Here is a 24322-nt window from a genome sequence, read left to right on the forward strand (position 1 = left end):
AGACATGGGATAGTGGGTGTCTGGAGGCCTGGGTTTCACCCTCCCCGAAAGGAGTGGCAGGTGTTGAACTGAGGGTCCTGAAGCTGTAGGTGTTGAAGATCACCTGTGGTCCCAACTCAAGTTTTGTTTTCAGTGACTGCTGGTGGCACTGGAGACATATTAAACCCAAAGCAAATCAAAATCGAGCAGAAGTAGTGGGCTTTTTAGTGAGCTGCCTCCAATAAAGTATGAGTTCTGTGATTTGGAAAGGAAATTGTGTCAGTCAGCTTCTGTCCTAATGAGAAAAACAGCAACAAAATTACCCAAGGATCAATGTAAATTTTTGACGTATTTTGACTCATGATTTTAGAGGTTCTATAACATAAATGGCACAATTATGATGGCATAATGCATCATGGTAACACTTGGACTGGAAGAAAGAGGCTGAAAAGGCTGCTTACCTTGTGGTCACAGGTTACTTGGTTACTTTTCTCTAAGGAAAGTGGAGAGAGAGAGAGAGAGAGGAACACATCCCCAAATGACATCCCATTAAGCCGAGTATTGTAGAATATTATTTTAAGGTGTGTTATTTTTGTTTATGTTGCATTTGTTTAACTCTGTGAAGCTGTGTTACTGTGCCTGTCTAAAACACCGGATGGTCTAATAAAGAACTGAACGGCCAATAGCGAGGCAGGAGACAGGATAGGTGCGGCTGGCAGGCAGAGAGGATATATAGAAGGGGAAAGCTGGGAGGAGAAAGAAGAAAAGAGACGGAAGAGTGAAAAAAAGAAGTAGCCAGAGAAGGAGGAGGGCTCCAGGGGTCGGTCAGCCATCCAGCTACACTGCAAGCCATGGAGTAAGATAAGATTTACAGAAGTAAGAGAACAGGAAAAGCCCAGAGGCAAAAGGTAGATGGGATAATATAAGCTAAGAAAAGCTGGTTAGAAATAAGCCAACCTAAGGCTGGGCATTCATAAGAAATAATAAGCCTCCGTGTGTGATTTATTTGTGAGCTGGATGGTGGGCAACCCAAAAGACTAAAGAGAAAAAAAACCCCAACAGTCAAGTCCTAATGTTTCTACCACCGACGCCATCACGGGCTGGTGACAAAGTCTTATCACAGGAGCTTTTGAGATACAACTAAGATAACTAAGATTGGGGCTTTAGGGGCTGGAGAGATAGCGCAGTGGTTGAGCACTTACTGCTCTTCCAAAGGACCTGGGTTTTGTTCCTTCTGCTCACATCCTGTCTCAGAACCCTCTGAAACTCCAGTTCCAGGAGGACCCGATGCCCTCTGCTGGCTCCTGCAGGCACAGGGTGCACACCCACAGGCAAAGTTCATACACATTAAATATTTTTGAAAGTTATTTTTTTAAAAAGATCCAAGCTACAACAGAAATTTACACCTATAAAGGAATTTTTGATTAGTAAAATTTCTATCATACCAGAAAAAGCAAGTTCCAGAGATGAGTTTTGCTGTCCCCAAGACAATAAGGCAACCCCCCTTTGACCATACATTTCTACTCCTTGTCTTTCCTTGAGCTGTTTTCTCCCCAACTCAACCCCCTTTGCTGGAAGCCTCAAACTCTATTTCTACGGCTTAAGTTGTTATATGTCTCAGTCATCTGGCCGCCTCCTTGAATCTCATCATTTTATGGAATTCCCTTGTATATATGGGATTAAATATTATTTTCTCCTGTTAGTCTATCATTCATTGATTTAATTCTTAAACAAGGCACAGAACACAGATTGGTATGGTTTAAGAGTTTCCCTTCCCCCTGCTGAATGAATGGTAATTCCCAAAGCCACTCCTTTATCAGAGAAATTGACTCCAAAATCCATTATCTTTCACTCAGCTGGATCACAAAATCATTAAGAAAAAGAAGAAAAAAGAACAACTAGATATGGAAATAATCCTTAAAATATGATTCTGCTTAGTATGTTTCATTCACACATCTAGAAAAAAAAGCGATGTTTCATTTGGGCAGAAAATGAGCAATAATATATATGCATTGGGTACTACTATTTGACATGGCCTTATTGCTTCACATAGGATCTATTGAAAGTCTCAGATCAACACTATGAAACTCTATTGTCTCTGTATTGCAGATGATATGACCAGGGCTAAAAAGGGTAAGCGCTTTTCTTAAAAGGCGTGGTGGTGGTGACTCATGCCTTTAATCCCAGCACTTGGGAGGCAGAGCCAGGCGGATCTCTGTGAGTTCGAGGCCAGCCTGGACTACCAAGTGAGTTCCAGGAAAGGCGCAAAGCTACACAGAGAAACCCTGTCTCGAAAAACAAAAACAAAAACAAAAGTTATACAGCAGTGGTCAGACCAAGTGGTCAGACCAAGTATTCTGCTTTGACCCCAAGAAGTTTAGTTTAGAGTAGCAACTTAAAGCCCGATTCACAGGCTTTAACCAAACCGGAGTGGTAATACATTAATACCAAAACAAGCTCTTTGGAGGAAACACACCATAGGCGATCCAAACATTCCATTTTCTTTTCCTCCCGTTACTTCTGCTCTACACAGTCTTCTTCCTAAAGTCCACATTGACTTCTGAGTTCAGGTTGACATCCTGACATCCTCCTGGCTGACACAGTCTCTGGATAAGGAGAGAAGGGAGAGGGAGAGAAGAAAGGAGGAAAGGAGAAAGGGAGGGCGAGAGAGGGAAAGAGGGATAGAGAGGGAGAGGGAGGAAAAGGGAGTGGGAGAGAGAGAATGAGAGAGAGAGAGAGAGTCTTTTTTTTTTTACCATTGGAAAACTTGACTTTCTAGAGAAAAGAAGTAAATGCAGAACTTGGGAAAGTGACAAAGGACCTCTGATAAGCTTTCCTAGGCCTTCCGACCTCACTCTCTGAGCCTTCCCCCCTCCCCACCCCCCCAGCTGCGAAAAGCTTCCAGGAAATGTCCCAGTCATCGCTTCCCCTCCCGGGCTGGGGGCTGGGAGCGGGCGGTCCCCTCCGCCCCGGGGCTGCTCCGCCCGCCCGCGCTCGGGCTGGGCCACAGCAGAGCTGGGAGAGCTGAGCCCCGGCTCGCACCTACCCTGGGCCGGAGCGCTGGCTCGGTCTCCTGCTGCACCAGCCGTGATCCCCGGCCGCCCGCTCAGCAATGAGGGTCCTGAGTGTGCGCTGTCGGGTGCTGCTGGCGTGCCTCGTCTTGGTCCTGCCAGCCTCGGCGACAAACTGTAAGTAATCCTTACCTCCCGGCTTCTCCCTTCGCTACGTGCTCTGGCTGGTAGGATTTTCTTCTAGGCTGCCTGCTGCCTCCTAAGTTTCCAGTAATTCCCTGTTGGCTCAGAGCGTAGCAGCAGCCTGGGTCTAGAGGGCACTCTAAAGGTGGGACAAGACCAAAGCTTGCCTTGCTTTGAGAATCATTGTCCACAGGACTTGATGCAAGAACTTGGGTGACACTAAGTGTCCAAGGAATTGGATGAGCAGGATACTAAACATTGCTAGGGAAGCTAAGTCAACCCTGTTGCCCCCCCCCTCCCTTTTTACAAAAGAGTGCCCCAGCCTGCACCCTCTCCTGCAGCTACCTTAACTTTTGCAATTTCTGGACTTTGAACTTGATTGGCTTGTCGCACATTGACAAACTGTGTGAGGATTACCAAGGTTTGACATATCCTTCTCTAACCCTGATATAAGAAGTGGCTGTTGGATATTATTTTGTCCCGAGGATCATTTTTGTACGGAGGATATTGACTGCGACCGCTCTGAGGTAGTGGCACCAATTCATTGCACCTTACTTTTGTGTTTCTTGATCTTTTCTCTTCCCGTTCCCAGATTCCCCGCAGCACATCACAGTTTTCTCTTAGAAATATGTAACGAGCAGCAAGGCTTCAGTACATTTTAACTGTCAATTAAATTGTTTTCAAAAGCTTAAATATGTTCGTAATTAACAGTGCGTTCTTTTGCTCGGTTGTAGTCCCAGAAACTGGCATGGGAGCAATAACTGAAAAACAAATACCATTTAGGCTACCAAGGGCACCAAAGAAACTTTTCAAAGACGGTAACTAAATAGAAGTTTGCTAGAATTCCAAGTTTTTATTAATTAGTAAGGAAGAGGGCCAGATATCTTTAAAATTATAACTAACTTAAAGACTAGAATGTAACTTGAGCATTTCATATTGAAGATAAACAAGTTACAATTATAAAACGTCAACAATCAAACCCCTAGACCAAAGCTGCATGTGACTGGATGCCTGCCTGCACATGATCTGTCTTGTTCACTGGGACAATCAAATGTTTTCAGATAGCAGCAGGGCGGTGGTAGCGTATGCCTTTAATCCTAGCAAAGTCAGAGGCAAGCAGATCCGTGCGTTCAAGGCCAGCCTGGTCTACAGAGTTAGTTCCAGGACAACTGGGGCCACACAGAGAAACCCTATCTCAGAAAAAAAAAAGTAAATAAATAAAATAAAATAAAGCAAAATTCAGATGGCTGGTATTTGGAAAAGGAGCAGGAGACAACAGTGGCTGGCCACACAGAATGAACATAGATAAGTTCATTCTACAAGGACATCAGAGAAAGGCTATTGGAACCTTTGATGACCATAATCTTTCTGGATTTTACCTGGGTTAAATCATCTCTGGTTTATTGATAAAGAAACAGACACTATAAGCTAAGGCTCCTCCCTAAGATTTTGGTTTTTGTTTTGGTGTCCTGTTTGTCATGGGGTTTCATTGTGGCACTGAGAATCAAATCCAGAGCTTTGAGCATGCTAGGCCAGATTCCCAAACTCCCGAGCTGTAACCTGAATTTTAAATACCTTATGTATAATCAGTTGTATGGTTCAGGAAACACTGCTGTAATAAGGGAAACCTTTGCAGATAACAGTTATTTTTGAGAGGGTGCTTAGAACAAAAGAAACCAAGAGAGCAACAAAAACCAGTGCCCTGCCCTGTAGTTCTGACTTGCACTTAGCCTACATTAACCTTCTTGACCTTTCAAGTGATGGGATTACTTGTGTGTGCCACCATGTCTGACTTTCAAGCTCTTTGTTTTAACAATAAAGCAAGGATTCAGTTATCAACTGACTTTGTAAATGCATGTGCATGAATAAACCACAAAAATATAAAAGTAAGAAATATACACACAAAAAAGCCTTGTATTTAAAATTTATGTCGTGGACATATTTTACTTATCACTCATGAGAGCTTGCGGTGAAAAGGGAAGAGGAGGATATCTATTTTGGGTAGGCTAATTTGGCCTTATCCAGACTTCCCTTTTGGGTGGGTGCAGTGTACTCAGCACATTATTGACCCATCGTTTCTACGTCTTTTGTACTCTGCTCTGTCCTCTGCTAACTCTCCCCTTTGCCATGAGTTTATTTTTGTCTTTCCTTAAATTTTCTTTATTTCAAAATCCATACTGCTACACTAATGGAGTGATTTTCTCAAGGTTAGTTTATATTTTGGGTTTGTGCTTCAAAAGATAGTTTCTGATATAGCCACAGTGACAATAAAATCCATGGCATATTCTTTTAACATGAGTTCTATGCCAACAAGCACAGAGATATACTTCACATGGACATTTGCTGTTCATTGAAGTTTCATGTCTTCTTTGTATCTTGAGTGGACTCTTTAAATATGTAAGCTTTAATAATGTGAGAAGTCTATTTGTATACATTAAATATTAAGTGCGTTGTGAGATGAGTATAACCTTTGAGGCCCAGGTGCAGAATGGTATACTTCAGATCATAAATAAACTGCTATTCATACATATATATATATATATATATACATACATGCATACATACAAACGTGTGTGTGTGTGTGTGTGTGTGTGTGTGTGTGTGTGTGTTTTCTTTATCTGAGAGTAGCAATAATGAATCTCGTGCACTAAAGGAAAGCAGGAATGTCTTAGTCAGGTTTAGTCATTCTGACAAAATACATGAGACAATCAACTAAAAGGAAAGGAAGGGTTTATTTTGACTCATGGTTTTTGAGGTTGCCATTCATGGGCACTTAGGGAGGCGTGTGTTAAGGCAGAACAATATGGCGATAGATGCAGCATCGAGGAAACAAAAAGAAAGCTCATTTTTATGATGCAGCCCCTCACCCCAAACCTACGAAGCTGTGAATTCAAAGCTTTGGGCAATTGCTTTCATGGTCTAATGACCTCTCAAAGGCCCATTTCAGATTACTGCTTCCTTAGAGACCAAGTACTCAATGAATGAGCTTTTGTAGGACATTTAACATCCATACTATAACCGTGTCCCTTAGCCTCAAGGACTCATGCCAATCCACGAGGCAGAAGGCATCAGAACGCAATAGTCCAGCTTTATTAGTCTTTGTATTTTACCAGTTCCATCAGGGAGCAAAAGCCAAAGTTCCAAAGTTTTTTTCAGAGACTCAAGGGAAATTCTTAGATATGAACTTTACAATTCAAGAAGTACAAGTTGCATCCATCCGATATGCAAGTGTACGTGGGAAACACTCCTACTCCCAACAAGAAGAATTGTAAAACAATGAGGCAGGATCGAACCAAGACTGAAAACTCGAAGGGCAAACACTGAGTGTTATAGTGACATGTCTGCCATCCGAGGCACATGATGTTATGATATGAGCCCTGAAGGACACCCCACAGCTATACTGACTGCAGACCTTATGGTCATCCTCTTGGGCAGGCTGGGCTTGCTATCTCCAGCTTCCTTTGATGGGTGTGCCATGTCACTGGCATCTCTGCTGTCCTGGTGCCACTAGCTTTTCTTTGACTTTACTTTCACAGCTTCAGGACATTCAAGATCTGCTTACAAAACCTCAACCATGATACAAACTGTCCACCTTTCTAGATTTTATTTTGAAATCTCAATGGGATGTTTGCATTCCACATCTAAGAAAAAGGCAGTACCATGTGGATGACATCAAGTCCTGCTAATAGCAAGATCAGTAGCCACCACAGCCCCACTGCACCATGGCTACAGTGGATTCTTCAGTTATTTCATAACTAAAGATGGAGTGAAATATGGAGGAAATAATTTCTTAGCTGTGGGACCAGAACACCCAGGGATGTTCTTCTCAAATGAAAGGGTTGCATTTACCCATCTTTGGGCCCATGAAGGATGGATATTCCAGATTCATGAATTCACCTCAAGGCATTATCTTCCCAACTGTCCAGGTACAACGTGCTTGGATTATTTTTAGTGATGCTAATCTCTTGAATGTCCCCACAGGCATCAGCCTGCCTCTATAGGCTTTTCTTTGGTGGTCAAACAGCAAATTTCTCAAGTCTTTCCTCTGATTTTTTTTTCTTCCTGAGTCTTACTGTAAATCTAGCTGAGATCAAGCAGCAATACTGAAACCACATCCTGGATGCAGAGATGCCTTGGAATTTCTTTCAAAGGGCTAACTGGTGGGTCATTTTTTTAAGCCTCCCCTCACATACAGTTGCAAAAAATGGGGAAAATGCAGACAAGTTCTATGCCAGAATGTTGCATAAATGACCTTTAGTCCCGTCGCCAAAGCAGTCTTCACTTTCAGTTGCAACCTCTTCACCATGGTCTTCACGTTCGATCAACGGTCTGGTGTTCTGCGGGTCTTCCAGAATCACCCGTTAAGTTTCACTTACAGTGTTGTACACTGTTTCTAGCCTGCTTCCCCGAACGATTGACAACTGTTCTAAACTGCATCATTCATAATCACAGCAACAGCCCCAACCGCAGTGTCAAGTCATCTTGCTATTATTGTGAAAAAAATACCCAAGAAAATCGATTTACTTGGGTTCATGGCTTCAGACTTTTTAGTCTATGGTCATTTGGCCTTGTTTCTGTGCTGACAGTCATGGAAGGATGTTGTCGTACTGAAGCACGGTTTGCTTCACCTCACCGAGGTTAGGAAGCGAAAGGGAGAGCTTTTTTCATACTCCACCCCCAATCCATTTAAACTATGCATCCATCTATTGGCTAATCCATTGATGGAAGAAATCAGAGAAGGTTGGAAACGTTACATTGATTGATCGGAAGGCTACAGAATGGTGTGTGATCAGTCATGAATAGGGAAAGCAAAGACGTGAGTATTTAGGTGATGTATGTAGTGAAACCCATGTGACACTACTTTAGGGACTGCCTTCAGATGACGAAGTTTACCTGCCTTCTAGTCCTATGTGTCTCGCATGACTCAAATTCCTAGGACAGCTCAGTCCCTTCTTTGGCTTAGCTTGACTCTGAAGTCCTGTGATTGACCGCTTGCATAGAGTCACACAGAGCATCAGAGGGATGGTTCCCCCAGGGAATGGCTACCGAAGCAGACAGAAAGTAGATGGAAGAAAAATCTACCTTGTAGTTATTTACGCTGTAACGTGCATACATAGCCTTCTTTCCAAAGAAAGGCATACAGTGGAACAGGTAGGGACTTTAAGGCTTGCCTGAGCCTCTCTTGCTTAGCAAGTAGAGCTTGATAATGATGCCACCATGACTCATTTTTTTTTTTTTTTTAATCATTCTTGTCCCCGGGGGAATTCTTCCAGTGTTTCTTTTCTGTAAGAGCAATTCTACACTTACTGATTCTATGCCTCCCTACCTGTGGGTGATGCATCAATTCACTCCAGAGGAGTTCTGCTCCTCCTAACCCTGACTCATATGTTGCAAAAACACTGTTTTACCTTGTTCTCTGTTATGACTTCAGCACAATACTTTTTTTTTTGTGCCTCTCAGAAGTAGTAAAGAACATCAAATGACTATACATTATTCCTAACTTTTAATAAGGTAGAAAGGAGAGTAGGTTTTCTTGTGAAGGCATTTCTTCTACGTCTCCAAATTTCTGGTTGAGTAAAACTTAGTTGTAGCCGGGCGGTGGTGGCTCATGCCTTTAATCCCAGCACTTGGGAGGCAGAGGCAGGCGGATCTTTTTGAGTTCAAGGCCAGCCTGGTCTACAGAGCGAGAGCCAGGAAAGGCACAAAGCTACACAGAGAAACCCTGTCTCAAAAAACCAAAAAAAAAAAAAAAAAAAAAAAAAAAAAACTTAGTTGTAGAAAAACAAAGCAAAAATTTAAGAGCAAATCCCTGTATGAGTTTCCCAGGCTCATCATAACAAAGGTGCCTCAAGTTATATGACTTAAACAGAAGGTATTTATAGCCTTAAGAATCTGGAGTCTGTGCCTAAAATCAAGCCACTAGCATAGTTTCTTGCTTCTGCAAGGTACGAAAGAAAACGTGTTCCACGTTTGTACTTAGTGACAGGTGGCCTCAGATGTCCCTTGTTTTCTTATGTTTTCACATCTTTGCTCTGTATGTTTGTTTCTCTTCATCCAAATTTCTTTTTAGAAATAACTCTACTGGTGGCGGATTACAGTCTCCGTGTCTTCATTTTAATTTGATCATCTGCTAAAACCCTATTTCCAAATCAGTCAATAGTCACAGGAGCTGAACGGCAGGACTTCAGTCATCACTAAACAGCAATACATGACAGCTGCTGCTTTTTCTCCTTCATTCTTGACCTGAGTCTTTTAGCTGTAGCAAAACATCAATATCTAGTAATGATTGTTGACCCAGAGTATATCCCCTTTTTATAGTCATTGAATTACCATTTTATTCCAAGTCTATTAACAATGGGAATAAGACATTTTAATTTTGTGATGTTACAGAGTCGAGTAAATATGATGTTGCACAGACAAAAGACCTTGACAATAAAATAACCAGGAGACAGTTTAGAATCTTCTAATAATTATATCATGATCTGTTTCAGTAACAAGGAGAAAGAAAAACAGCAGATTAGAGAAAAACAGCTATTGAATAGACCTGTGTGAACATGCTTTTTAATGTTCCCGTAGTCTGTGCCAGTTGTTTCCAGTACTTTCTGTATACACTTAAAGCACATTATCTATTCACCCAGAGTCTCCGGGATCCTCCTGTTTGTCAATGAGATCTCCATGGCACAATCTTTGTCATGGAACACATAGTTTTGTTGCTTTTCTTCTCTCTCTCTCTCTCTCTCTCTCTCTCTCTCTCTCTCTCTCTCTCTCTCTCTCTCTCTCTTTTTAATTGAAAATAGATTCTTTTCTCATTCAACACCCTGATCACAGGCCACAGTCTCTCCTCCTTTTACTCCCAGCTCCCCCTGCCTCTCCTCTTCCCCAGAGGCACTCCCCCTCTGTTTCCCTTCAGAAAAGAGTAGTCCTCCAAGATAAAACAAGCAAACAAGTTACAACAAGACAAGGCAAAAGCTCTCATAACGAGGCTGAACAAGGCAACCCAATAGGAGGAAATTAGTTCCAAAAGCAGGCAAAAGAGTCAGAGAAACACCCGCTCTCCTACTGTTAGAAGTCCCATAGAAACACCAAGATAACTCATAACAGATACACAGAGGACTTGGTGCAGACCCATTTAGTCCAGGTGCTTGCCAGTTCAGCTTCTGTGAGTCCATGTGAGTCCTGCTCAGTTGATTCAGTGGGCCATGTTCTCCTGGTGTCCTCCACCCCCTCTGACTCCGACAATCATTCCTTCTCCTTTGCCAATGGGTTTCCTGAGCTCCAAGGGGAGCAACCTGATAGAGATCTCCAATTTAGACTCCCTCTCCACATTGTATCTGGCTGTGGGTCTCTGCATGAGCTTCCATCTGCTACCAGAAGAAGCAGTATCTAGAAATTGTCGGTGGTGCAAAAAAGAATATTATATTTAAAAAAAAACACATTTAAAAGTTTTTCTAAGTTCTTTGAGAATTTTAAACTATGTTTTGAGAAATTATTTTTATTAGACCAGGTGTAGTGGCACATTCCTTTAATCCCAGCACTCAGGAAACAGAGGCAGACAGATCTCTATGGGTTTGAGGCCAGCCTGGTCTACATCGCTAATTCCAGAACAGTCTGTCATACAGAGAGACTCTGTCTCAAAAGCAAACGAACAAAAAAAATCATTGTATTAGTTATTTGAGAATTTCATGCAGTGTATTTTGATCATATTTACACTCCTCTCCCAGCTCCTCCAGGATGACCCCTGCCCCCACACACCTAACTTTGTGTTTCGTTTAAGAAAAAGGGAATCTATTTTGTGTTATACATACCCTCTTATGTGTATGATCATCCACTGGAGTGTGGTCAACCTACCAGGGGCCACACCTTTGTGAACTTACTCTCCCTTTTCCAGAAGGAAGAGTTGGGATGGACATAAAGCCCCATCCCTAGCTAGTAACTAGTTAGACAGTAACTAGGTTCTCAATATTGGATCAATCAATCACTCTATTTAGCAAACTCCTAAATATTTGAGTATACAATAAGATTAGTGAAAAATTTCCCACTGATATTAATACTATTCCTTAGTTAGAGGTAATATTGTATGGGTATAGGACACTGATTAAGTCTATTAATACCAGTGATGACAGATAAAATAAACCCAAACTCAGAATAAATGTCTCTGGGTGTAAGTCATTAATCCTTCACAACAGAATAACTTTAGTTCCTCCACTTGTCAATAATCTGCTGACTACAGTATGCCCAATTTCCAACAGCTTAAAGAATACTAGTCTTCTGGTAACATTGGTGTTTTTACTTCTGTGAGTGTGAGCCTTGATGTGCAAAAGTCCTTGTGGCAGAGTCCTTGTGCAACCATCTTTATATTTGTGGCTGTCTTTTGTCTCCAATACTATTTTTATGTATTGTGTGTGTGTGTGTGTGTGTGTGTGTGTGTGTGACAGAGAGAAAGAGAGAGAGGAAGAGGGAGACGGAGACGGAGAGGGAGAACAACTATGTGGATTTGGGTCTCTTCTCTTGTCCTTACTTAGATGGGTTCTGGGGACAGAACTCAGGTAGTCAGGCTTGCATGACAGGTGTCTTTACCCACTGAAACATGTCATTGACCCTGTGTCCGCTTTTTTTTTTTTTTTAATGGACTTTTCAGGGTTAAGAAATAAACTCTAAACGACTGAGAATTGAAAATTTGAAGATTATTTGGAGAATTGAGAATTAATGTATTATGATTCTATAGCCAATCTTATCCTACAAGAAGGTTATAAAACTTTAAGTAACAGATATCAGCAATATGCACCTGTGTCCTTTAGTTAATTCTAAAAATACAAGGGTTCTGATTAAAAAAAAAGCACATAGAAAATCACATAAAGTCTGGTGTGTTTTGTATAACTCTTTCCCATCTTACAGCATCTGGTACAGGTGACCTCCAACATACTTACAATAAAGAGAGCAGTGGAGGAGGTACTCTGTCTCGGTGGAGAAGTAACAAGGCTCACTTTTACTTACTGTTCCAACAGTTCCAAGCCAAGGAAGTTCAGGGAATAGTCGATGAACTTTGTCAGCTGTCTGTGTCAGACCCATTTTTCCTCTCAGGTTAGAATTAATGTTTCTTCACCTAAGGGAAGTGTGAGCACCCATTGCTTGTTTAACCTTTGCAGTTTTTTCATGCAAAGTGTGAAGCTTTTAGCTTTCTGCATACAATTTGTGGTAGACAGAATAGTTAGCTATGTCTAAAACATACATACCAGATTGGGACTTAGAATTATTACACCGAGTTGATATTGATATGGGAAAACGAACAAATAAAATAACTGATTTTGAAGTTATTCTTGTAATGAGAACTCTGTCTCCTCTCTTGTCCCTCTCCCATTGGTAATAGTAATTGGTATGGTTTATGATGGCCTGTGTGTTAATCATAATTATTAGTCATATTTTAAAAAATAACTTTTGGCATTGTCTAGACGGTTATCTATTTTTAGTGATTTCTTTAGTTGAACACTTTGGTTCATATCTGTCAATTTCCAGCTGTCTGGGAACCTGAGGCAGGAGGATTGTTGAGACCTCCAGACTAACTTGCCCTATGTTGTGAAGCTTAATCACAATAAAGAAAATAATAAAACAAAACAAAATAAAAATAAAAATCCCTCTGGGCCAAAAATGTATCCCCGCTCTGTCTGTAAGAACTTTCATGGTCTAGTTTTCGTTGCTGTCTACACATGCTTAGCGATTGGGCTTCTGTGTTTTGAAGGTCTTTTCTTTCCCTTGGATGGTAGGATTTACAGAGATTTCATTTTTTTAATTGGCAATCATATTTATTTAGGGAGCACAATGTGGAATTTTATATATGTATACTCATGAAATGACTAACTCATGGTTATTAGCACATAAGTTGCGTTTAGTGCTTATCATTATTTTTGTGTGGAGAGCATTTAAAATCTTCACTTAACTGTTTTGAAAAACCTCAGTACACCATTAATAGCATAGAGTCTCATGTAGACCTGGGTAGCTTACTCGTTTAAACTTGTTTTTAGAAAATTCAATTTTTTGTTACATTTTACTTATTATGTGAGTGTGTGTCCTATGGTATACATGTGGAGGTTAAGGGACATGTGGAGTTGGTTCTCTCTGTTCACCATGTGTATCTGAGAGAAGGAACTTAGGCCATCAGGCTTGGCAGCCAGCAGCACCTTTCTAGGCTGAAGCTTCTCACTACTCTAAAGTACTTTAAGTGTTTCTAACTGAGAAAATATCTAACCAGACAATGAAACATTTGTTCTATATTATAAATTTCTCATTGTGCATTCTTAGATATTAATATATGTGACTTGATAGTAAACATTAAAAATGATACTTTTTTTATAGGGCTGGAGAGATGTGAGCAGGTACTGGTCACGCAGAGAACTAGAGTTCGGTTCCCAGCCCCGACATCAGATGGCTAACAACTTCATTTAACTCCAGTTCCAAAGGATCTGACATCTCTCATCTTTCACATACCCACACAAAGACACACATGCATACAAATAATTAAAAATAAAAATGTTAAATGACACTTGTCTTAGGTACAATGAACTACACCACATACCACCCTTTAAAACACACAAATATTCTTAGTTTGTGTTCATAATAATTATATAACCAGAACAGTATTTGAGAATATCTAGCATACTTCCCACCATTTGCTTCTCTCAAGGATATTGAGGGTCACATGTTTGTAATATTTCTTTGGATATGACCATGTTAATTTCATTGGCTTAATTTCCTAGAATTGCAAGCTGAATGTCTAAATAGTATGTCTGTTTGGAAGGTTTCAGATACATATTTTGAAATAGCTCCTTGGAAATCTGCTTTGAAAAGTTGATAATGCTTTCATCTTTGCCAACTTAAAAAAAAATCTTTGTAAATGCAGTAATTGAAAAATGGGAGGAGACGACTTTTGGGGGAAGTGAAGGAGTAGAATCTTAGCTTAACTTTTAGACTTGCCCAAAATTCTTAAGAAAAACTTGAAAAGATTAGAGTTTTTGGACCACAATTCCGCGATGCTTGGTAATGTACCCTTTCTGCTTATCTACTTCCTGGGGAGGCTCCGTAATTCTGATAACATTTGCATTCAACTTTTTTTTCATATTTGTATTGGTCCTGTGTTATCTGTTTTGAAGTGCCTATTGATGCAGTTCATTCTTTTTCTAGTGGGGTATTTTTCTTATGAATTTATAGGTTCTATGTGTGTGTTAAAACTTTTAATCCCTTTTTATTGCTTTTTCTAGTTTGTGCCTTGGCTTTCTTGTAACGTTTATTAAATGTATTCTTTGACAATTTCACACATGTATATAAAGCATTCTGATTACTGTCACTCCTGCTCCAGGACCAGCTTCTCTTATCTTCCCCCTTGTCATCCTCCCCTCCTCCCTGCAAGACCTTTCCCCCACATCCTTGGGGTTTGTTTAGTTTTGTTTTTTCTGGTTTTGGTGAACAGACATTTTCGTATTTATAAGTCAAACCTATGTTTATATGGTTTCCCCTTTTTATTTGGATTTGAGTTATAAAGGACTCCCCCAATTCAATAAAATATAAACACAGGAAAACCCTGCCAAATCCTGTGGTAAAACAGTAGAAAACCTACACTTTTATAAAAAAATAAGTGACATCCCTTGGCAGATGATTGAATGACAGGAGTGAACTTGAGTGACTAGCTGTCAGGTTTAAAAGCAGGCAGCAAGATCTCAACTGCTCCAGCATGGGACCACTCATGTCTGCCCAACTTACACATTAGTGAAAATCATTTTTAGCGCTGCTACTGACTGTTGAGAGACAATGGCCAGCAATTCCAGAGGCTCCTGCTTAGTGACCACCTATTTTTCCAGTGCAATTTAAAGATGCTGGTCCATAAGCCAGGGGCGGTACATACCGCTAATCTCTGATCCCAGGAGTTAAGGGGAGGAGTGGGGAGAATCAGGGGCTTAAGACCATCTTTAACTACATAGTGAGTTTGAGGTTGGCCCGGGCTGCATGAAACTCTGTAAAGTGGACTTAATGAACAATTTATAAAAGTCTACAGCAGTTAGGGTTTTAAGTGAAATTACATCAAAATTATAGATTAATTTGGGTGGTGTATCTCTTAAAGTATTTGCCTTTCCTGTTAAGAATTATTATATGACATATTAAGAATTATTACATGACATATTTATATCTTCTAATGTTTTATGGTGTCAGTATCTGTGTGTGTGTGTGTGTGTGTGTGGTGTAGTCTGTAAGTGTATGTGTGTGTTGTGTGTTGCTCTGGATCAAACTAAGGGTCACGTGAGTGCTCTACCACCAAGTCATATCTCCAACTCTACCATGTTCTTTCATGGTAGACCTCCAACATGCGTTGCGTAAGTTATTATTTAATACTAATATTTCTGCTGACATTATGTTGCCACTCCATTCATATTTTGTGTCTGATTTTTATTTGTGTTAGGAAAAGGTGCTGGGTGTTTTCTATATTTTGTTTGAAAATGCAGTTTGATTGTTTTCTCTTCCACAAACTCCCCCAGAACTACTAACATGCCTAATCACTCAACTTTCTCTCTCTCAAAAACTCACAAAAATGAAAATCAGAACAAATAAGCAAAAGACCAATAAATAAAAAATGTCCAAGCAAAACAAAATGTACACACACACACACACACACACACACACACACACACACACACACACACACACACACCAGACAAACCAAAAAACCCATGGAAGTAATTATTGTTGGACTTCTACTTCTGGACACAAGGCCTGCCCTGGAGTGTGTTTGATATACCTGGTGATACTCCATTGGAGGAAACTGATGCTCCTTTTGCCAGTTGGTATCAACTGCAGATAGCTTCTTAGGGATGGGACGCCCATGTCTACTTCCCCGTCTCTCAGTGCTGGGACCTTCTCTGGCTTGGGTCAGTGCAGACACTGAGCATGCTGCCACAGTGTCTGTGAGTTTATGTACCTCCATCCAGTCGTGTCTGGAAGACACGGTTTCTTTGGAGTCATCCATTACCTCTGGCTCTTATAAACTTCTCACCTCCGATTTCTCATAGATCCCTGAGCCTTGAGGGGAGGGATTTAGAAGACATATCATTTAGGATTTTTTTTAAGAATTATTTTCTGTCTAGAACTTTTAGAATATTCTCATCAACACTAATTGATTTTCAGTCTTCTTTGGATGTCCCTGATAATCATTCATGCTTATACAATACTTCTCCTCCTCCTCCTCCTTCTCCTCCTCCTTCTTCTTCTTCTTTCCTTTCTTCCCTGAGACCTGGTTTCTTTGTGTAGCCCTGGCTGTCCTAGAACTCACTCTGTAGACCAGGCTGGCTTCAAACTCAAAGATCAGTCTGCTTTTGCCTCCTGGGTGTTGGGATTAAAGGCATGTGCCACCACATTGTGCTGAAATATGTAGACACAGGCTGAGGATACACTCATCTGCAGGGCCCTTGCCTGAACAAAGACAGACAGAACCCAACTGCTTTGTTATTTTGCAAAGTCATCTAAATAATTTGATGGTTATAGTTTCTTTTCTTTATTTTTATTTTTTTTTAAAGATTTATTTATTTATTATGTATACAGAAGAGGGTGCCAGATCTCATTACAGATGGTTGTAAGCCACCATATGGTTGCTGGGAATTGAACTCAGGACCTCTGGAAGAGCAGTCAGTGTTCTTAACCTCTGAGCCATCTCTCCAGCCCAGGTTTCTTTTCTGAGGAGAGAAAGTTTACTATGTTGTCCAGGCTGACCTCAAATTCATGATTCCCTTGCCTCAACCTCTCAAGTGGTTGGAAAGCATTTATCACCATGCCCAGGTTTAATGCTTATTCTTATTATGTCTTGATTAGATTATCATATTATGTCTCTAGCTTACTATCTTTTATCTAGTTGCTGTCTTTATATGAAGTATAGTGTTTCTCATCAGTTCTGGAGATGTTCTACTTTTATATTATATTATATTATATTATATTATGTTATGTTATGTTATATTATATTATATTTATTATATTATTAGCACTGCACCTGAACTACAACACAGTGCCTCTTTTGTACTTATATGATGGCTTCCTTCCTTCTATCCTGTATCCTGTCTTCTTGGAAGTCTACAGAATGAATCCATTATGATTTTGATCTCTGAATGTTCTGTCTTTGAAATTTTATTTTAGGTTTCAGAAAATGTCTTTAATTTTTTTAAAGCAATTTTCTGTTTTTTATTTTATTTTTATTTTTTATTTAAATTTGTTTTTAAATTTTTATTTGGTTGTAAATTTGATCCCCCCATGAATGTATTACCTTAAATCATTTTAATGATGTTTACTACCTTTTAAAGCTCTGTTTTTTTAAGTTCTGTGAATTATCTGTTTTTCCAAATCAAGCCAGTTTTGTTGGTATTTTTTTCTTCATTTTATTTTATTTGAGATAGGATATCAATATATAGTTGAGGCTGGCCCAAATTTGTGATCCTGCCTCTATTTCCAAGTGTTGAGGTGATAGGATTGCACTGGACTTTCTTTCTGAATCTTCATCAAAATCCTTTTCCCTTCTTTCCCTAATAAGTTGTCATTTGATTCTATTGTTACTTGTATTAGCCTTTGGCCATTCCACAGGGAATTCTGAGAGGCTGATAGAAATTATTTTGAACTGTAAACATCTAGTGGATGATCAATCAGTATTCCAAAACTTTACTTGCATGTGTATACTTTAAAAATCCAATAATATGTTGAGTCAAAGGGGAATCCACTGAGTACTGTAGTTCTTTTTTTATACTCCCTTTTTGTGTATGTATTCTGATCAAATTCGGAGCTCATAAATTGCACATTAAGTTGGAGTTCTCTTTAATTAGCTGATCTGGAGAAAGGACCCAGGAGGATTTAGCACTGTAAAGCACGTACTCCAGGCCCCTGCAAGCCTCTAAGCACACTTCATACTTGTTGATTTCAGAGATCTGTGGGAGGCTGCAAGGAGTGGAACATTACGGAATGAGGCCAGCTCTTCAGTGTTGACTTTGATGTCCCCAAACAGTCAGCCCTTTATTTGTCCAGACAGAAGCACAGACACAGGCCAGTGAACTAATAGTACTAATGGCATCTTAATAAAATAGGCCAAAGAGAACAAAGACAAAATATTTTTCTTGCGTTCACTCCTTGGTACATGACGTCAAATTCGGTCATGTTTTGGTGTTCCCAGTGGGCAGGAGATTAGAGTGACAGGGGAGCCGACTGTGCAGCTATCTACTGGATCCATCCAAGGGGCTCCTGCTGTAACTTCATGGAATTATAACATAGCAGTTGGGAGAACAGCAAGGCTTAGAGAAACTTTCTGTCAGACCTTCCCAAATTCAGAACTTCCAATCTCTTCAAATAAAGTATCTTCATTTGTCTCTCAATTAAAGAAATGGATAATACAATTGTTTTGGCGTTGCTGTGTTTATTTTTTCTCTTTTTTTCCCTGGGTGACAAGTTTGCCATTTGGGAGTAAATAACTAACCTTTTATGGCTTCCTCTCTCCCCGATTAAATCAAAGGCTCCCATCTAGAGAAGACAACGACAGTGATTTATTCTGTTTCCCTCTAGAATAGGGGCTGGAAACTAAAGTAATAATTAAATCTTGGAGTCAGGAAATGGCCACTTCACTTCTGCTGTAGATAAACAGTCCAGATATTGTTTCTCTGCTTATTCACTCACTGAATTGTTCCAGAGTGAAGGTCAGTGCTCACATTTTAAATGACACCAATGGCTCATCTATTTTTAAAAAAAAGAGCCAGCTTCACTCCTCTTCAAATGATTGACCATCACCTTTGCATATATCACATATAATTATTTCCTCTTTGCATTTCTTCCTCACATCCCAGATTCAAATCCTAACTCAAACCTATCTTGTGATCTCTAATCCTTGAAAAGCGTTTATCATCAACTTTTTTATGGTTCAGTGTTTTGAAACCCTAACATATGGCTTACATTTCCAGGATAGTTCTTTTACAATTGTCTTATCGTTAGTACAGTTGTATGAGAAGAAATGCTTTTCAGCAACAAAAACCAAAATATTAAATAAGATGAAAAACTTAGAGAAAAACAAGTACAACACCCCTCATTCAAAGAAAATACTGTCTCTGACAAGATTAAAGCATAAGATACATATAAACACAGCATTACATTATGAAAGCTGTGAGAGCTTTCCTGAAATTTGGTAATAATTTAAAGGGATGAAAAGCCTACTTAAGAATGTCTATCTTTGGATTTTTCTTAATTCCTGCAAAAACCACATTTTCAAAACATTCTCCACACTGCCAAATAGAACTCTCATGAAATATTTATGAAAAGAAATGAAAATATTTATAGTTGAAATCTAATTATTGTTAATGAAAATTTTCACATCCAGTCATCATTGTTGACTCAAGTCTAGCGTGTGCTAATGCAGTTTTGTTTTTCATAAGCTTCAAGGAAAACAAGCATTTCAACTATTCAAGCCATGAGAAGTACAATGTTGCAGTGTCAAGTGGCTGTTCTGTTTGTCTAGTGAAAGGCATTTCCATCCAACACTGGATCACAGACAGAGATATGAACACTGCCAAGAGTCTCCTCTCATACACATTCTTTTATGAGCAGCTTTTCATTCTTAGGATGCCCAGTAAAAAGGACTCAGGGAAAGGGACAGAAGGCAAACCTAAAAGAGAAGCAAGTTTTTGGAAGGAGGAATCGACAACTATCTTTGCTAAAGACTGAAAGAGGTTTACGTGAGCCTTTCGAGAAGGTGGATCCTCCTTCACCTGTCAGCTGCTCCTGACTATTGAGTAGGTTTGGGATGGAAAGACTTGGAAGGTGCTGTGAAAATACTTTAACTATGTACTTCTTTAAATATTAATATCAAAATCTTCATTGCTTAACTTAGTGTTTTTAAATTAATTTATTCTTCCATCGTTTCATATATAATACATTTTGGTTACACTCATCCCCCATATTCTCTTAACTTCCTCCCACTTCCACAAACAGCCTCTCTCCTTTCTCCCCGCAAGAATCCATCCCACTTTCGTGTCTTTTTTGCTTCTCTTTGTCACTCACTGGGTTTAACTAGGGCTGCTCACGTGAACACGGATGAGGAGCTTTGTGCTAAAGCATCACCAGTAGCCTCAGCATTGAAAACAATGACTTCTTCTTCCTCATGACGACCCAAAGCTCCCCTGGTCAGGGTGGTCCAGTGAGCCCCACCTGCATCTGTTGCTGAGTATTTAAGAGCTCACTCCTATGTAGACCTGTTGCAAAAATTCTTTATTCCTGGCAGGCTTAAACAGTGCCTATCCCTCCTCCTCTTAAAATCCTAAGGACAAACGGAGGCGTGATTCCACCAAAGTTAACTTGGGGAACCAATGAATTTATCGGCCCCACTGAGAGCAGGGTGCCTACAGTAGTGTGAATGCCACCCCTCCCCGCAAAGGCTTCACCAGAAAGTCTTTACCAGCTTTCCTGTAGCCTCATAGGTGGAGCCTCACCCCTTCTCTCATCTTTCATGACCTATATACTCTAGCTCTTCCCCAAGACCAAGTGCAATCTGGGCAGGATTACATCCAAGAGGTGGTATGGAAATTCCCCAAGCCCCTCTACAGTTCGCAAGCCGGCTGTGATATTTTTGGCAAGTGGGCACAGCTCAAATTGTCAGTTGTTCCCCTTGGATTGTCACATCGAACAAAGTCCTCCATTGGCAACTCCTTTTGCTGTAAGTTCATGAGTGGCTTGGTCATGTCATGCTCCGAAGACAGCATTTTTCAGCCCTTCTCCCCAAGGTTGCACTCTTAGACTCTTTTTGCCCCTGTCTTCTGTGATGTTTCCTGAGCCCAAGATTAGTATTCCTTTTTTTTAAAAAAATTATAATTGTGTGTATATGTGAGTGTTTATGATGTGTGTGTGTGTGTGTGTGTGTGTGTGTGTGTGTGTGTGTGTGTGTGTGTTTATGTGAGCATGCCATGGCACACATGTGGAGGCCAGAGCACAGCATTGTGGAGTTGCTTCTTTCCTTCTACCTTTATGTAGATCTTGTGGACAAATCAGATCAGACCTACGTATACAGTGCTCTTACCCACTGAATCATCTTGCTGCGTGGTTCAGAAGCTTAGTATTCTTGATGGAAGAATTGCTGGGAAGTGAATAGTATGTCTTTTAGAGCATTGAACCTTGATTTTGTTGTTGTTGCTGTTGTTATTGAGCCAACATTTTCATTGTTCTATAAACATACTACTATGCTCCTCAGAAGTATACATTTGCTTTGAAGTGCAGGAATTCCATATTGTTTTGCTATATTTATTGCAAATAGCTGCTCATGTAGGATACACATTATTGGCAGTGCTACCATTTATCAGGTAGCACGTTCATCGTTATCCTTTATGCACACAAAGCCTTGTTTGAATGTTTGTCTTTTAATGAGTGGTGATGAAATGGAAAGGCACAAGAGTTACAAATACAACCCAAACTGTTTTCTTAGCCATTGCATTTACATTTTTGTATTGGAAAAATAAGAGACCTAAAGCAGCATTACTTACTGCATTTACTTTTATTACTTCCTTTTTGTGAGATTATAATGTAATAACATCATTTACTCTGGGTTCCTCCCTCCAGACCCTCCAATATACACCTCTCTTTCAATTTCATGGCACCCTTTTAATTAAATATTGTTATATGTATATACTTATATAATCTTACGTATAATCAGTTCAGGCTGTATAATGTTACTTGTATGTAGGTTTTCAGGGCTGATCACTTGGTATTGAATAGCCAACTAGTGTGGTCTATGAGGGGCAGAGTATTTTCATCATGCTCAGCATTTCTTAGTTGACTGTAGTTCTTTGTGTAGAGTTGAAGTCTTTTGGTTAATCTCCCCTGTCCACTTTGGCATGTCTATTAAGGTCCTTGATCAGCTTATGTTTAGGTAGCCATATTGATGAGATTCTATGGATGTAACTTTTGACATTGCTAGGCAACGCAGTCTCACAGCTAACTCCTTGATCCTCTGGCTCTTACAATCTTTCCACATCGTTTCACAATGTTGTCTCATCCTTAGATCCTGAAGTTGTTTTGTGGGTGTATCCATTGGACCTAGGCTCCACATGTCTGCATTTTAATTGATTGTGGTTTTCTGTAACGGTCTCTATGTGTTGCAACGATATGAGTTTCTTTGATGAGGGATGAAGACTGTCTGTGGGTATAAGGACAAATATTTAGAATGAAGTTAGGGATTATGATGGTTAGTAAAGTGGTGGTCACTGTCTCTTCCAAGATCCATGACTTTGCTAGCACTGGGTAGTTGGCTAGGTTTCCAGTACCAGGCTTCATTTCATTCTTATTGAACAAGCCTTAAGTCCAATTAAAGAGCTGTTGGTTATCGCTAAGGTCTGTGTGTCACACTCTTCCACTCTGCGGGCTATCCTGCCATGGTAGTTGCTGTTGTGGCACATAGGCATCATGGTGGGATAGGACTGTTGCTTGCTTCCCTCCTTTGGAAGCTTGCATGGCACCTTCTGTTTCCTAAAAGTTCATCCTCAGAGAGGAGGAATTCATGTCAGTTCCAGTTCAGGAGTCCCTGGATCCTGTGTCTAAATTGCAAGGTGTCTTCAGCATTGGGGACTTAACTTCCATCTCTGGGGACCAAACAAGGGCCATACCAATAACCTGTAATATGGGAGTTTCTTGGACAACCCTGACCAATAATTCAAAGGAGGGCTTTCTCATACCTGGTGCTTTGTTTGTTTGTTTGTTTGTTTGTTTTTGTTTTTTGTTAGTTGGTCTTTGGCTATTGGAAGGAGCGTTGGCAACCAAGATGAGTAAATTTCATTTAAACTGTACATGTATAAATACATAAATGTCATATAGTTTTTATAAGCAATATAGTTCTATGTAATATCGTTTTTAGGTAGATAGTTATGATTACTTATGACTTTTTCAGCTATCCTTACTGTTATTTCTCCCTCTGTATTTGTCTCCCCCATGCCTAATAAGAAGCGCCCCTGTTTTTCCCCTCCCCTAGTCAGATCACAGGCACCCTGCAATTCCCTTAACATAGCTCACGTCTGAGTTTCAGTTGTTCAGGTAGAATGCTTATTGATCAGCCCTTTTCCTTTTCCTCCCTTCTTTTGTCAATATTTTGAGTATTTATTGTTTATTAAAAGTGATGAGATACGGATATGAAATAAACTTATCTGTTTATAGACTTACTTCTCTTTATAGTAATCAGATTATTTATGCATAAAATCTAAAAAATATTTATAGACTTTATGCTTTAATTTTTTTCATTAAAAACTAGAGTCCATCCAACATACAAATATTATATAAAAGTTCACATTTTTCATTATTTTCTTCAAATATAATTGCTACTGGCTGATGGGGGAATGTCTTTCTGTACGCTGTGAATATGTGTTTCTCTGATTGGTTGATAAATAAAGCTGTTTGGCCTATGGCAAGGCAGCTTAGAGGCAGGCGAGAAATTCAAAGGGAGAGGCAGGAAGATGGCGGGGGAGATGCCAGCCCATACCAGGGAGCAGCACGTAATGGGACACAGGTAAAGCCACGGAATACGTGGCAACATATAGATTAACAGAAATGGTCTGAGTTTAAATTTAAGAGCTAATGAGTGGAAAGCCTGAGCTAATGGCCAGTTTTAATTATTCCAAGCCTCTGTGTGTTTAATCAGCTACAACTGGCAGTTTAAGAATATTTTCAAATTCTTTTCTATATGTTTGTTCACATAACATTTATATATTTGGGCTGCTGTGTGTGTGTGTGTGTGTGTGTGTGTGTGTGTGTGTGTGTGTATAAAAGTTTATGCTGAGGGAATAGCATTCTAAAATTTGCATTTGAATTTTTATGTTGGAGGTATTTACCTGAGCATTTTCTGTTAAAAGTTCCATGATATTCCTCAGTACAGGTATTACAGCTTATTATTTTTTAAGCTATCCCGCCTCATATATCTGTATTGTTTCTAATTTTTGTTCTTATAAAAATTTTTATATTACTTTCTTTATATTGTTTGTATTCAGTGATTTTGTATAAGACCTTGCAAATGTATCATTTTATTACTGGCTTTTTTTTTAATTTTCAAAAATGAATAAAACTCTGGTTGCAATTTTCTTTCTTTTTTTTTTTTCGAGACAGGGTTTCTCTGTGTA

General features: G+C 39.7%; 1 protein-coding gene across 3 annotated transcripts in view; it reads left to right on the plus strand.

Moving 5' to 3' along the window:
- Positions 1 to 2925: 2925 nt before the first annotated feature.
- Positions 2926 to 24322, plus strand: part of Pros1 (protein S) — an 85692-nt gene continuing 64295 nt past the window's right edge. Inside the window, exon 1 of one of the 3 annotated variants that reach the window (XM_052740961.1) lies at positions 2926 to 3167. In XM_052740961.1, coding sequence (XP_052596921.1) covers positions 3092 to 3167 — 76 coding nt within the window. In that variant the 5' untranslated portion in view covers positions 2926 to 3091. The remainder of the gene's footprint in view (positions 3168 to 24322) is intronic. The other 2 variants (XM_052740958.1, XM_052740960.1) reach the window with 2 other exon arrangements.

The sequence above is a fragment of the Peromyscus californicus genome, unplaced genomic scaffold, assembly GCF_007827085.1.
Source record: "Peromyscus californicus insignis strain IS unplaced genomic scaffold, ASM782708v3 Scaffold_16__1_contigs__length_79575227, whole genome shotgun sequence".
In the NCBI taxonomy this organism is placed as follows: Eukaryota; Metazoa; Chordata; class Mammalia; order Rodentia; family Cricetidae; genus Peromyscus; species Peromyscus californicus.